The 15,108-nt window shown below is 33.1% G+C and overlaps 1 protein-coding gene across 1 annotated transcript; it reads left to right on the forward strand.

Annotated features, from left to right (window-relative positions):
* The first annotated feature begins 222 nt into the window (after positions 1-222).
* Positions 223-1,267, forward strand: LOC120216287 (zinc finger protein STOP1 homolog). The gene has a single exon (XM_039213764.1). It carries the CDS (start codon positions 254-256, stop codon positions 1,265-1,267), a length of 1,014 nt encoding a protein of 337 aa, XP_039069695.1. The 5' UTR covers positions 223-253.
* The last annotated feature ends 13,841 nt before the right edge of the window (positions 1,268-15,108 follow it).

The following is a 15,108-nucleotide window of genomic DNA, read 5'->3' on the forward strand; positions in this document are numbered from 1 at the left end:
GATAAAAACTTATTTTCTAATTAAGCCTATTTGAAAACATAGGGCCAACTCTCAAGACAAATCCAAGTGGTGGCCCGCAGCCGCCACCTCACTATTAAACTGTCATATCAATCTGAAATCCACACGTGTTAATATAGCACACGTATTCAAAATGTTTCAGGTAGGTAATATAATGACGAGCAATTCTAGATTTCTAGTACTCCATTATCTTCCTCTAAAGCTGATCAAACTTCACTTCACAGAAGGAAAAAAGATGTCTAGCTTCGGAGAACCTTTACGTATATCGCCGGACTATTCCACCGGCTTCGATCACTCTTACATGCAACAAGTTCCGGTTAGTTATGCAGGACCACGTCTCCCACTTTTAAACCTCTCAACAGTGAAAAGGAGAATGGATCCCCTGCAGCACTTCTTAGCTCTCTCTCTCAGCACCAACACTTTGATCTCCAACGAACAAATGGAGCTCATGTCCTCCGAAATCGCCTCTGCCATCCACCAAATTATCGTTAACGGCGCCGCCCTCCTCTCTTGCGCCAAAAACACCCATCCCCCAAACCCGAACTCGACTCCGAAACCGAAATCCGACTCTTACAGTTACAACGGTGGAGAGTCTGACATAATCGAGTTAGACGCGGTGGAGTTGCTGTCGGAACATCTACATCTCTGCGAAATTTGCGGTAAAGGGTTCAAACGTGATGCCAATTTACGGATGCATATGAGGGCTCACGGGGAACAGTATAAAACCCCCGAGGCATTAGCAAAGAAGAGACCAAACGGATCGGAGATCAATAATTCGGGTCGGGAAACCCGGTTTTCGTGCCCGTATAGTGGGTGTAATAAGAACAAGACGCACGAAAAGTTTAGGCCTTTGAAATCGATTTTTTGTGTGAGGAACCATTTCAAGAGAAGCCATTGTCCGAAAACATACGGTTGCAAAAAGTGTCATAAGAAGAGGTTTTCGGTTTTAGCTGATTTGAAGAGTCATTTGAAGCATTGTGTGGGCGGCGGGGAAGAAGAGAGCAAGAAGTGGATGTGTAGCTGTGGGAATAGTTTTTGCAGGAAAGATAAGCTTTTCAGACACTTATCTTTGTTCGAAGGCCATATGCCAGCAGTGGCGGCGGAGGAAGGCGACCGGAAGTTGCAAGGAGCGGCCGCAATGGAGGAAAAGAAAGAGGAAGGGTGTTTGAGGGATGGGTTGTTTGACGGGTTGCTTGATGGATTTGGGTCTCTCGAGAACTATTGTTTGCAAGATCTGTTGGGACCATAACATGTTCGTTGGAGTAACTCTTTGCAATAAGCCTATTGGTATTGGTTGTTTTTCGAAAATCTCTTTTTGTTACAATAACATGTTCTTCTTCCTGGTGGTGTTTTACTTGCAGAGCCAACATGATGAGCTTTGATTCTTAAAGTTGGTTCTTTTGGCTGTAATATGTTACTTCATGGATTCTGTGGTTATAGTCCAATTATAATAAATGAAATTGTTGATTTCAAGCTTCTTAAATCAACATAGGATTAGATGGGTTCATTGGAAAGGATCTTCTTCCTTTGTTTTTTAATATGAATTTATGTTCCATAGTTGTATTTGGATTTGTTCAAGAGATTGGTCAAGTAAGGTTTGTTTTAAATTTAAAAGGGTTTTGAATATCATTATTAAGTTTTTTTCTCGGTAAAGTAAAATTTATTTATTAAAACCTAGACTAAAAGCCTCATTAAAAACCTACTAGAGGAAAAAAGTATTCTTAACTAGAATAGAAAACAACACCATAATCTAATTATGTCACGGATACAACTAAACGAAACAGCAACCCCATGTACCACAACCAGCAAAATCTCAAACAGCACACCCACCATCTAATAAAACTCGCAATAAACAGGACACAACTAACAAGCGTCTGACCTACATGCTTTGTTAACAACACAGCCCTGCAAATAACAATAAAATTAGGAGAGAAATCTATAGATACTTATCCATCTATGTCTATCATCATCATCAAATCGCCATTCTCACCCATCATCACCAAAATCCTAATTTTAACTAAAGTATCTATATCATATTATATTCATTATCTTTGTTTCTATTTCGTTCTCTTTATTCTATCTTATTTGTCCTCACCTCGTCTATCTTTTTTAATTTTCTAACAACTTAAACTCCACAAAACCTAGTTGCTGCACATTATCATCTTCCATCTTCCTCTCATTCTTTGATCGAGTCTAAAACTGATGAGTGTTCTAAATCGATATTATTTGTTTGTTAAATCTTCGATCTTATGGATTTATTGTTGCTGATTTGATTGTGTTATGCTTATTTTGTAAAAGATCTTACTTTCTAGAATTAGTAGTAAAAAATGGTGCATTATGTATTTTTATTATTATATGATCACGGCTGAAGATATGGGCACGATTCTGGGCAAGATACAGTCTGACATGGCAGTTTCTAGAAGGTACAGTCAGCAACATTTTTCTAGAAGATCTAGTCAGCACCTTTTGGAAGGTGAACATGCAGAGATATCTTAGGAGATTTATTTTTAATTTTAAAGTTTGATTTTCGAAAACATTTGAAATTATCTTTAGGATTGTTTTTCTTTTAATTTATATGTTTATCTTTAAGATTTTAGAGGCTATAAATACCCTCTCGGGGGTAAGCCTAAACACAACTCAGAATTACTCTTCTACTTCTTTCTAGTTTTATAAATTTATTTATTTTCTTTTCTTTTCAAGTTTTCGTTTTTATTTTATTTTAAATTTTATTTTTAAACATACTAAGTATGACTTTTGTCATGCTTAGCTAATTTTCACATAAGCCGAGAGCTGAAGCGATGACCCAATTCCAACGTGAGAATTGAAAAGCACCTTAATAACTTCGGAATATCTCTCTCAATCTCTACGCTTATTTTTAAAATCAAAACAGTTTTCAAAATCAAAGATTGACTTTGGGCAAGATGTTATTGCGATTAAATGTGTGGGAGGAAGGATCGGCTTATTGAAAGCACATTCAACTTCCTGGGAACTTGGCGAGATTGCCTTGCCAAGAGGGAATTGAGATCGAAATTGGTAGTTATTGAAACAACAATCCGAGTCGGTCTTCACAAACTTAAACGATTATTGATCTATGACAATTGATGTTGATCAAATCAATTTCCAAAGATTGAATCAAAAATTGCCTTGGGTATTCGGTATACAAATAGAGTCACGAGGATTGCCCTTGTAGACAAAGTAACCGACGTGAATCCTGAAAAGAAAATCCAAATCAATGATCCGAAGGAAATTGAGTCAAAGCGAGGCTTGAGGCCGTTTTTACCATATTCATTTTCAACCTTCAATTTTTATTATCGTTTTTTTATTTTTAATCCTTTTTACCAAAACCTTTTTTTACTACTTATCACCTAGTTTAAGTCATTCAAACGAAAATTTGAAATTTTCTAAGTCCCTAAGGATCAACCCTTACTTCTCTTTACTACATGTTTCATTTATTTATTAATTGAGAAGAAGGAATTTATTTTGACATAAAAACGACAATTGTCAAGAACTTTCTATGCTTGATTCCTCGACAAGAACAACGTTCACTTATCCGCTGTCGCTTTTCTATCAATTAGTAGTCTACAAGTACTAATAAGTTATCTCCTCGCCGAGTATCCATACAATATAAACTCTATAACATATCAATTATACTTGAAACTATATTAAACACGAAAGAATCAATAATTACAAATTGAATAATAAGATTTTTATTTTTACAATTCAATTTATCAATGATCATATTTCCTATATGACTATTAGTACTTTCATTGCTTATTTTCAATATCAGATTTAAATCAAAAAAATTATTTTACTTATCGAATGTAACATATCACACAACTCACCTTTGAAGATACCAGCATCCTTATACATATCAAAATGTCGAAAATCATGTTAAAACATAATACAACATGCACTAACATTGTTCAACCCAGCCATTATCGTGTTTTCGTACTGAAATCACAATTTAACAATTAAAATACATAGCTTGCCTACGTCAAAACATAACAACAATATATATATCGACAGACTCGATTTCGACTAAATTCATTTAATCTAAGTTACTGATATATCTCAGATCAATAATTTACTCATTTATCTTAGCTTTCCCTCTTTCCTCTAAGGTCTCCACCAAATTATCTTGAGCGTGGAAATATATGGACGCATCCAAATGCATTGTAATACATTAAAAATTAAAATCAATATAAAGATGACTACACTAGTTATAACGTTAGGAATCCTTCACTAACCACAATAAACACATCGTTAAAATGCCTACGTCAAAAATATTTTCAACCTTCCTTCGCCTAAAAGGGGAGAAAACATCGAGATTTTTTCCACATAAAGAGTTAAACGACTTAACTTTCTACCTAAATCAAAAAAGGTGAATCGTTCATCGTTAAAACAATCCTATCAAAATTTCATCAATAAAATATTTTTAAGAAAAACAAACAATCTCAAATTATGTCACAATATATCATTCTAAAAACTAAGAAAAATAAGTGTTGCACCTATAATAGATACATCTCAACGAGATCCACGAAAAACCTTTGTAAATATATGTCAAGAAAACGAGAAGTTATGTTGAATTACTATGTAAAACAAATAAGTTTTATACTAATTTATAGCTATTAGATTTAAATAAATTTTTTACTGAAGTGTCGGTTGGGTTTTATTAATAAAATAAAGTCCAGTTGTCAACCACAAGATGAAAAAACAAAAAAACAAAGCCAACGGTCACAAGGGGATGTCTCATGTACGACAACTTTAATATACAGATAAGGAAAGACGCTACCGGAAATGTTAATATTTTTTTAACATTTCTAGTAAAGCGATACCTAAAACATTATTTTTCTACCAGAAATGTTAATATTAGGCGCTACCTAAAATGTTATTTTTTCTACCGGAAATTAGATAGGAGAATTAACATTTCGGGTAAAAAATAATGTTTTAGGTAACGTTTTACTGAAAATATTAAAAAAATATTAACATTTCTTATAATGCATTTCTTTAACTATATATTAAGGTTGCCGTACAACATAACTACTTAATCACAAGACAAAACCAACAAACCCAAGACTAAGAGTGCTGGACAACTCAAAGAAAAAATAAACCAAACAAAAGGAAAGGTAAATGGGAAATAAACCAACAATCTCTCTCTATCTTCAATCAAACAACATCCACAGCTAGGAGAGAGAAAAAAGAACAAGAAAATAGAGCCTGAAACAAACATCAACACCGTGTAAATCCATAGGAGATTAGGGAGGAGTGATCCATCTCTTGTCTTCATCAACCTGAAGCATCACTTTCTCGGGAGCATAATCATCCGAGGCCAAAATATGAACGGCCGCATTATCAGCTCAGGGTGTAAATCGGAAGGACACCGCATGAAAGGAGGCCGCTAGTTGCTTCTCGGTCCAAGATTTAAATAAATAAATGGTTTAAATTTAATTTAAACTTTATAATCCATAAATAAATATTTTTTAACTCACAGTAAAATAATTTCTCCTTTTACTCTCTGTTTTGAAAACCGGACCGGATCGGCCGGTTCAATCGGTTCAATCGGGAACCGTTACTTAGTCCGGTTCAATTTAAATCGATTGAACCGTTATTAGTGAACCGGCCAGAACCACTGAACCGTTGGAACCGGATCGGCTGAAAACCGGAAAACCGGAGAAAACTGGGATTTTTGTTTTTTTTAAAAAAAAAAATTAAACTAAACAACGTCGTTTGTTAAACGAGCCAAGTCAAACTCGAGTATTGCTGAGCTTGACTCGAACTTGAAAACTTTAAAAGTAAGCTCAACTCAACTCAAACTCACAAGCTAAAAATTATCAAGTCCAACTCAAACTCGAAATATAATATTGAAACTTGAACTCAAAAACGCTTGAACTCAAAAAAAATTTAAAAGCTCGATTGAAGCCTAAAATTCAAGCTTGATTGAAGTGAAAGAATAGTTCACTCAATGCTCACCAAAAGGCTTCCATGATTTTGAATGCCAAATTACCTCTATTATTTATAGAAGTTAGTTGTGATGCGCTTCTATGTTTCTTAGCAATGTGAGATTGTTTTGTTCTCATATTTTTTACTCTTTAGACTTTTGGGATGCTCTTCTATGTTTCTTAGCCATGTGGGATTGTTTTAAAAAAAATTAAACCAAACAATATCATTTTGTTATGATTTTTTTAACCCAAAATTTATTTTTTTAATTATAGTTATATAATTATATTTATTATTTAATATGTTTTACCTTAAATATTATGTTGTAGTTAATTTGAATCATTTTGTTTTACTTGATTTTATGGTTTTTAACTTATATATGTTATGACTTGCTTTGAATATGACTTGTGATATAAAAAATTATTTTTTATTAAATATTTTTGATATTTTTATTTAATTTTTTAAATAATTATGACGTCGTATGGTTCTTCCGACCGGTCGGACCAGTTGAACCAGTGAACCGGTAGCATGACCGGTTCGCTAACCGGTCCAGTTCTGAAAACTATGCTTTTACTTCAATTTTTAATCTCAAACTCCAGACCTCAACCTCTCAAACCCTAACCCATAAACTTTAAACTCTAAGCCTAAATCATAAACCCCAAATCTTAAACCTTAAATCCTAAACTTAAATCTTAAGCACTAAATTCTAATCTCTAACCATGAAAAGAAAAAAATATTGTTTAACTGTAAGTTAAAGAAATATTTATTCATGAGTTATAAATTTTAATTAATTCAATCCATTTATTTATCTAAATTTAATGACCATAAATTAGGTAAAACTTATTAATTTTACATAATGTAAATGGATTCTAACCATTTTAAATACTTTAACACTTTTAACTTTTCCTTTAAAAATATTTAGTTTTGACAATATTGCATTATCTTGAAATTTATTTAACTTAATTAATATAAAATTTGTGTATGGAAAATGTTGATCATTATTCAAACCTCAAATTTCAAATAAAACTTGAAGTCAGGTTTTTCATAATTCAAAATTGGCTTTTATGGCTAAATTATATTTTTTTATTAAGTTAAAGGGATTATAAAGTAATATATGTTCTAAATATTATCAACTATTTGATAATGAACGCTCAATCACCATATTGTAGTCGTTGGTACTCGAACATGTACCCTCTAGAAACAACAACAATTCCTTTAACTATAAAGATAAATTGGTTCCTTCATAGCTCAATTATAGCTTAACTGTTGAGACTAAATTATTATAATATTCCATATAAATAAATAAATAAAATATAAATAATTATAAAATAACAAATCATATCAGTAGGTATAAAATAACAATAGTTTCATACATTTCCCTGGTGTGATCCTTCAGTACTCTCATTAATTCTCAGAAAATATAAAAGGAAGAGGGATTAAAAGGCGGTCTGATGCTCGCATCATAGCTTCAATCATGTAACGTAATTAGGTTCCTTCAGCAAAGAACATTGTGTCGAGACGTTTCTCTGACCGGCGACGGAGAGTGCAAATAGTACACTCCAAATGTGTAATTAGTCTCGAAAAAATAAGTGTTTATCCTTCTCAAATTAGATGAAACACCAAGTTATAGAGTAGCCACCAATTTTTTAATTTGGTGAGTTTGGTCACCAAAATATTATATTATTCTAATAAAATTTCTAAGAATAATATTAAAATAATACAACTCGGGTCTACTTACCAGAAAAATAAGTTATGGAGTCGGTTACCTATGGGGAAGGATTAGCACCCCTATAACGCCCAAAATTAATACCGGTATTTATTAATTAGTGTCTTTGCAATAAATTATAAATTTGTATTTAAATTAATTTACAAATAATTTAATATAAATACTTACTAAATATTAATAGTCCTATTATAATATTTAATATTAAACCCATATTAAATTCAATTAATAAATTATGTATGATAATAATCCTAAAGTAAAAATACTAATAGTAAATTAATCATATAATAATAATTAATGATTAAAACATAAAATAATAAAATTCATTAACCTAATTCGAAATACTACTAGAATTTTGTACTAATTATGTAATTTAACCTAAATTATTAATACGAGATTAAAATAGAATTTATTAATATTTAAGGGATTAAAACGATATTTAACCTAAATATACACACACACACATATATATATATATATAGTAGTGACTAAAATATAAATAACTAAAATTAAAAAACCGAATTAAAAGGAATAAAAACCTGGTTTTGTGACCATAACTGAAGTTTACAAAACTTGAGGCACTGCGGACATAGTTTAACCATGTTTAAATTACACAAAAGCCCCTCTACTAAGATGACATCGTATGGGAGAGGGTATAAATGCCCAATATTCGGCCCAAAAGGGCCAAGCTTCTTCATTTTCTCTTCTTTCTTCTCTCACTGAAAGAGAGAACTCTCTCAGTTCTCTCCAAAAACCTCGTCGGAGGTAAAACTGGCCATCGATCGGCAGCCGATTGCCGCCACCGTTAGCCACCACCCACGGTGGTCGAAAAATACCAAAATATACAAAAATAAAGCCCGATTTTCCCTCGTCCTAAATCCAACCTCCTCCTTACCTAAAAGCCTCTTGATAACCCTATATCTAAATAAAACCGAGAGTTTTACCTCGGTTTCCTACTTGAATCTTCTGCATTTTGGCTTCCAACTAGGTAAGATCTCTCAGCCTTTTCTCTTTACTCGTTGTTTGGTCTTGTTTTGCTCTCGATAACTCATCTGTTTCTGTTATTTTTGTTGTTATTGGTATTTTTTGCTCTTGTTGTTTTCTCTTTGTAGGATCAGGGTTTATATAACCCCTAGAAACCGATTATAATGATTGCATCTTTGTTGATTCATCGGACCTATGATGGTGACTCACCATATATTGTTGTGTTGTGCGGCTCTCCTAGTGTCTCTAGAGCCTTTTATTGGATTCTGGAGAGGTGGTGGTGCCGTGGCAGTAGCTGGAGCAGACCATCTGGAGATGGTGGTAAAATGATAACCCTAGGGTAATGAAACCCTAAGGTTTATGCTGAAAGACTATGGACCCTTGGATCTACCTCTAATCGAATGGTTGTGGAAGAGCGGTGGCGTTGGAACAACCGGTGACTGGATTTGGGCTTGGCTCGGGTTGCTGGGTCTGGATCAGATCTGTTGGGTTGAATCTAGATCGGGCTCGGGTTTAGTTTTAATCGAGCCTGAATTTGCTTTGTAACCGAGCTTTTTAATATTATGTAATAATAATATTAATAATTATAATAAAATTAATAATTATAATAATATAATATAAACGTCACTCGGACGAAAACGACTATCGACAATTGCCCCTCTTTGCGTTATTTTTGTATTAACAAGAATAAAACAAAGATAAAAATACAAGAAGTTTTTGTCGAGTGAACTTCTTGCTTTGTTAGAAAATTCATTCCATTACTCTTTTGTGGAGATCGAATCTTGATCTGATCGTGCTCCTGCTTCACTACTCTTCTATGAAAGCTGAGAATAATTTGCAAATGATTTGCTTCACTACTCTTCTGTGACGGCTGAATTTGTATTACTCCACTACTTTTCCGTGAAGGTTTCATACTTTGCTGAAAAATCCATTCTACCACTCTTCCATAGAGAGTGAATTTTGATCTTATTCCTATTTCACTACTCTTTCTGTGAAGGCTTTATACATTGCTAAAAAATTTGTTCCACTACTCTTTTGTGGAGAGCGAATTTTGATCTTATTCCTGCTTCACTACTCTTCTGTGAAGGCTTTAAACTTTGTTGAAAAGTCCATTCCACTACTCTTCCATGGAGAGAATTTTGATCTTGCTTTTGCTTCACTTGTGAAGGCTTGATTTGCATTGTTTCACTACTCTTTTGTGAAGGCTGAGAATAATTGACTTGAGAAGAATCTAATTTCACTACTCTTTCGTGAAGATCGGATTTGATGTTGAATTGCTTCCACTACTCTTCCGTGGAGATTTTACGATTGGTCCTAAGGACTCATTATCTTGCTCGAAAGTCTGAAAGATGACCTAAAGGATCTACAAATTACCCGAAGGTTTTACAAATGACCCGAAGGTTTTACAAATGATTCGTAGGCTTTACAAATGATTCGGAGGCTTTACAAATTATCCGTAGACTTTACAAAAGACCCGTAGGCTTTAAAATTTTGTGAAAAATAATTTACTGGGTAAGAAATTTCTTACTTTTCAAAAATTTCATTTTTGGAAAAGATTAAATGAGAAACGTTGAAAACAACTTGTTGGTTGGGCATGCCCCAAAATTAATGCTTCCTCTGTGGACTGCATTTATTTATTCTTCATATGTTTGCCTCTCCAAACATGACTCATGTATTTGTGATTTGGATTCTACCTTATACTTGTAAGGTATTTTTGTCCCTGCATCTTCATATGAGAAATGTATTTATGAAAATGCAATCAAATATATCAATGAAATGCATGCAAATAATGTTCTTATGAATGTAGGAATGTCAATCTTCTTCGTTTGACTCCAAAGCCTGATCTTCTTTCACTTGATCAGTACTTTTCAAGGCTTTCTTCAAATATCAGTATAACAACTTATGCTTTCAAGTTTGCATTTCTGAATAGCCATCTGATCAAGTTGCATCTTTGTGTCTTCTTTACCTCAATTTACATTAAAGTCTCAAAAGAACTGTTTTATTCCTGTGACTCTTTCCATGCTCAGAATTATGACTTTGTTGCCCCACTTTGTTCTTGATAACACCAGCTGTCTTTTCTTAAACTTGTGTAGAAATCTGATAAAGTTTTTTGTCTTAAAAAAGAGAATCTGTTGAAAACATTTTTGTGTTTCGATATAACAAATTAGTTTAAATGAATTTTAAGATTTTACAAATGATTTTCTAAGTATATTCGATTCAATTAATCGAATATCAAATTATTACTCCAAGTCTTTTAAGATCAATTTCAAACCTTACTAAATGTGTAAAATTGTGTTTTATACTTAATATATTTTTGAAACAATTTTCACAAAGTATTTTGAACCAAAATCAAGCCTAAAATCAATTTTTCAGAGTGATGCACCGATGCACCAATCCATGCATCGATGCACCATGAATTAAATTGAACATCGAATGCATTTCATGCATCAATGCACTTACCATGCATCGATGCACTGAGGATTTTATGAAAACATCAAATGCATTTGATGCATCGATGCACCAGCCATGCATCGATGCACTCTGGCTATTTTGAAACATCGAATGCACTTGATGCATCGATGCACTCTTAGTGCACCGATGCACTAAGGGTCCAACGGTCAAAATATTTGAATTTTACACTGATGCACCGATGCACCGATGCACCATGGGTATGCACCGATGCACTGACGCTCCCAACTGCTTTAATTAATTGTTTTCACACTTAAATGGCTCTATTGACTCCACTAATCATCCCCAATGTTCAGAAGTGATTCAAGGTGTATTTAAACAAGCTTAGAAGCCATTGATCAACAACAAGAAACAACAAGCAACTAGAATCAAGATAGAATCAAAGAGAAAGCATCAAACCTCAAGTTTGTGCACTTCAAGCCTATTTTTCATTCAATATTCATTTTGCTTTCAAGAACACTATTTGTACTCAATTGTATTCATTCTTGAGTGTTCTTTTCTTTGTATTCATTCTTGAGTGTTCTTTTCAAAACTAAATCGAAGGAGAAAGACCTGATCATTTGCTATGAATGCAAAAAGTCGGGGCATGTCAAATATGATTGCCCATAATTGAAGAAAAAGGGTTAATCCAAAAAGAAACACAAGGCTCATGTAGCTATATGGAGTGATGAAGAAGGTTCCGATGAAGAGGAACAAGAAGTTGTAAACTTGTGCTTGATGGCTATCGGGGAAGATTCTAAGGCAACCTCTAACTCATTCGTTTTGGATGAATTATCTTATGATGAGTTATTAGAGGATTATAATGAGTTGGCTTCGGATTATGAGACTCTATTTTCAAAATACAAAAATGATATTTCAAAATTGAAAAACGAAAATAGTCTTATATCCAAGACCAACAATGAGCTTGAAAGTAAGATCAAAGAATTGCAAATCAAAATATATGATTTTGAAAAGAAAAATATTGATTTGCATAACTTACTTTCAAAAGTTCATGATGATCATCTAAAGAAGATTGATGATCTTAAAACTTCTTTTAATAAGGTTGGAACAAAAAGTTTTGAAAAATGTGAGAATTCAAAATCCAACTTTGTTAAGAAAAGTTTTAGAAGCTACAAGCATAGAAGTCCTCAACGAACCTTGAATGGTAAAATTATTAGGAGTATATGGGTCCCTAAAGAATTTATTACTACTAAAGATAAATATGTCCTTCATAAATGGATACCAATGGGGACAAGGATTTTAGAAACTAATGAATATGGACCCAAAAGAATTTGGGTACCAAAAATTAGAAATTAATCTATGTTTGTAGGAAAAGAAGCATTGCTACAAGGCACGGGAAGCAAATTCAAATTCATGGTACCTTGATAGTGGATGCTCGAGACACATGACCGGAGACAAAAGCCGGTTCATAGAGCTTAACACCAAAAATGGAGGAGAAGTGACTTTTGGTGATAATTCAAAAGGTCACATTGAAGGTATTGGTACTATAGGTAATACCTCTTCTATACAAATTAAAAATGTGTTATATGTGAATGGATTAAAGCATAATCTATTGAGTATTAGTCAATTATGCGATAAGGGATTCAATGTCATGTTTGAAATTAATGGTTGTAAAGTCATTGACATTGCATCTAATCAGGTTATGCTTGTTGGTTATAGAATAGGAAACATATACATGGTGCATTTAGATTCTATTGATATGACTAATTTGTGCCTAGTTTCTAAGGATGAGCATGATAGTTGGTTATGGCATAGGAGACTAAGACATGCTAGCATGAGTGTTTTACAACGGTTAGTTCAAGGAGAATTGGTTCGAGGGCTGCCTAAACTAAAATTTGATAATGATAAAATATGTGATGCTTGTGCTAAAGGAAAACAAAAGCGAGTTTCTTTTAAATCCATTAATGATGTGTCAACTAGTAGATTATTACATTTGATCCATATAGATCTTTTTGGGCCAATTAGGACTACTAGCTTGGGTGGAAAACAATATGCATTTGTCTTGGTAGATGACTATTCTAGATATACTTGGGGTTCTATTCTTAAGTACTAAAGATGAAGCATTAGAAAATTTCATCACATTTTCAAAAGTAATCCAAAACAAAAAAGGTTACTCTATCACTAGTGTTAGAAGTGATCATGGCACTGAATTTAAAAATCTTGGATTTAATGAGTTTTGTAATTCTAATGGTATTAGCCATAATTTTTTAGCACCTAGAACCCCTCAACAAAATGGAGTTGTTGAGAGGAAAAATCGAACTTTAGAAGAAATGGCTAGAACCATGCTTTGTGAAAATAATTTGCCAAAATATTTTTGGGCGGAAGCCATAAATACCGCTTGTTATGTTGTAAATCGAGTAATGATTAGGCCAATTTTAAAGAAAACTCCATATGAAATTTTCAAAAATAAAAAGCCTAACATTAGCTATTTTCATCCTTTTGGATGTAAATGTTTTGTTTTAAACAACGGTAAAGAAAACCTTGGCAAATTTGATGCTAAAAGTGATGAAGGAATTTTTCTGGGTTATTCCTTAAATTCTAAAGCTTATCGAGTATTTAATAAAAGAACTTTAGTTGTATAAGAGTCTATACATGTTGTTTTCGATGATAATCTCCTTCCGAGGAAGGATTCTTGTGTTAATGATGATGTAGGTATTATAAATACAAATGACGTTAGACATGACGTTGGAGAATCATCATCAAAGGAAGAAACGAAAGATGAGGAAACTCATGATCCTCTCGAGAATCCAACCATTGAAGAAAGGGAAGTATATTATCCAAGAGAGTACAACTATGTCAAGGATGGTGAAATTATTGGTGATCCATCCAAAGGGGTAACAACTCGATCTTCTCTTAGAAATATTTGTAATTATGTTGCATTAAATGATGAACAATGGATTATGGCTATGCAAGAAGAATTAAATCAATTTGAGAGAAGTAAAGTATGGACATTAGTTGAAAGGCCTAGTAATAAATCTAATGTAGGTACTAGATGGGTATTTAGGAATAAGCTTCATAAGAGTGATAATATAATGAGAAACAAGGCTAGACTTGTTGCTCAAGGGTATACTCAAGAAGAAGGCATAGACTATGATGAAACATATGCTCTCGTAGCTACGATGGAAGCAATTAGAATGTTATTAGCATTTGCATGTTTTCATGAATTTAAATTATATCAAATGGATGTTAAAAGTGCATTTTTAAATGGTTTTATAAAAGAAGAAGTTTATGTGGAACAACCTCCAGGTTTTGAAGATTCAAAATTTTTGGATCATGTTCTTAAATTAACAAAAGCACTTTATGGTTTAAAACAAGCTCCTAGAGCTTGGTATGAATGATTGTCAAACTTTTTAATTGAAAAAGGTTTTTCAAAAGGGAATGTTGACACTACATTGTTTTTAAAGCATAAAGGTAAAGATTTATTAGTAGTTCAAATTTATGTTGATGATATAATATTTGGTTCTACTAATGATGTTCTTTGCCAAGAATTTTCTAAGCTAATGCAAAGCGAATTCGAAACGAGCATGATGGGGGAGCTCTAATTTTTCTTGGGACTCCAAATCAAGCAAAGAAAAGATGACAACTTCATCAATCAAGTTAAGTACGTCAAAGATATGCTCAAGAAATTTGGACTGGAAAATGGCAAGCCTCATGACACTCCAATGAGCTCTTCAACAAAGCTTGACTTAGATAAAGGAGGTAAATGTGTAGATGTTAAATTATATAGGTCAATGATTGGATCTTTACTTTATCTAACTGCAAGTAGACCAGACATTATGCTTAGTGTTTGCTTATGTGCTAGCCCTAAGGAATCACATTTACTAGCTGTTAAGAGAATCTTTAGATATCTTAAGGACACTCTTAGTTTAGGACTTTGGCATCCTAGAGACTCTAGCTTTAGCTTGCATGCTTTTTCTGATGCGGATTATGGAGGATGCAAATTAGATAGGAAAAGAACCTCCGGTACTTGCCAATTC

This window comes from Hibiscus syriacus, unplaced genomic scaffold (genome assembly GCF_006381635.1).
Source record: "Hibiscus syriacus cultivar Baekdansim isolate YM2019G1 unplaced genomic scaffold, ASM638163v2 tig00110160_pilon, whole genome shotgun sequence".
NCBI lineage: Eukaryota > Viridiplantae > Streptophyta > Magnoliopsida > Malvales > Malvaceae > Hibiscus > Hibiscus syriacus.

Excerpts from the sequence above, each read along its gene's own strand:
- LOC120216287 (XM_039213764.1), top strand. The coding sequence starts at position 254 with ATGTCTAGCTTCGGAGAACCTTTACGTATATCGCCGGACTATTCCACC.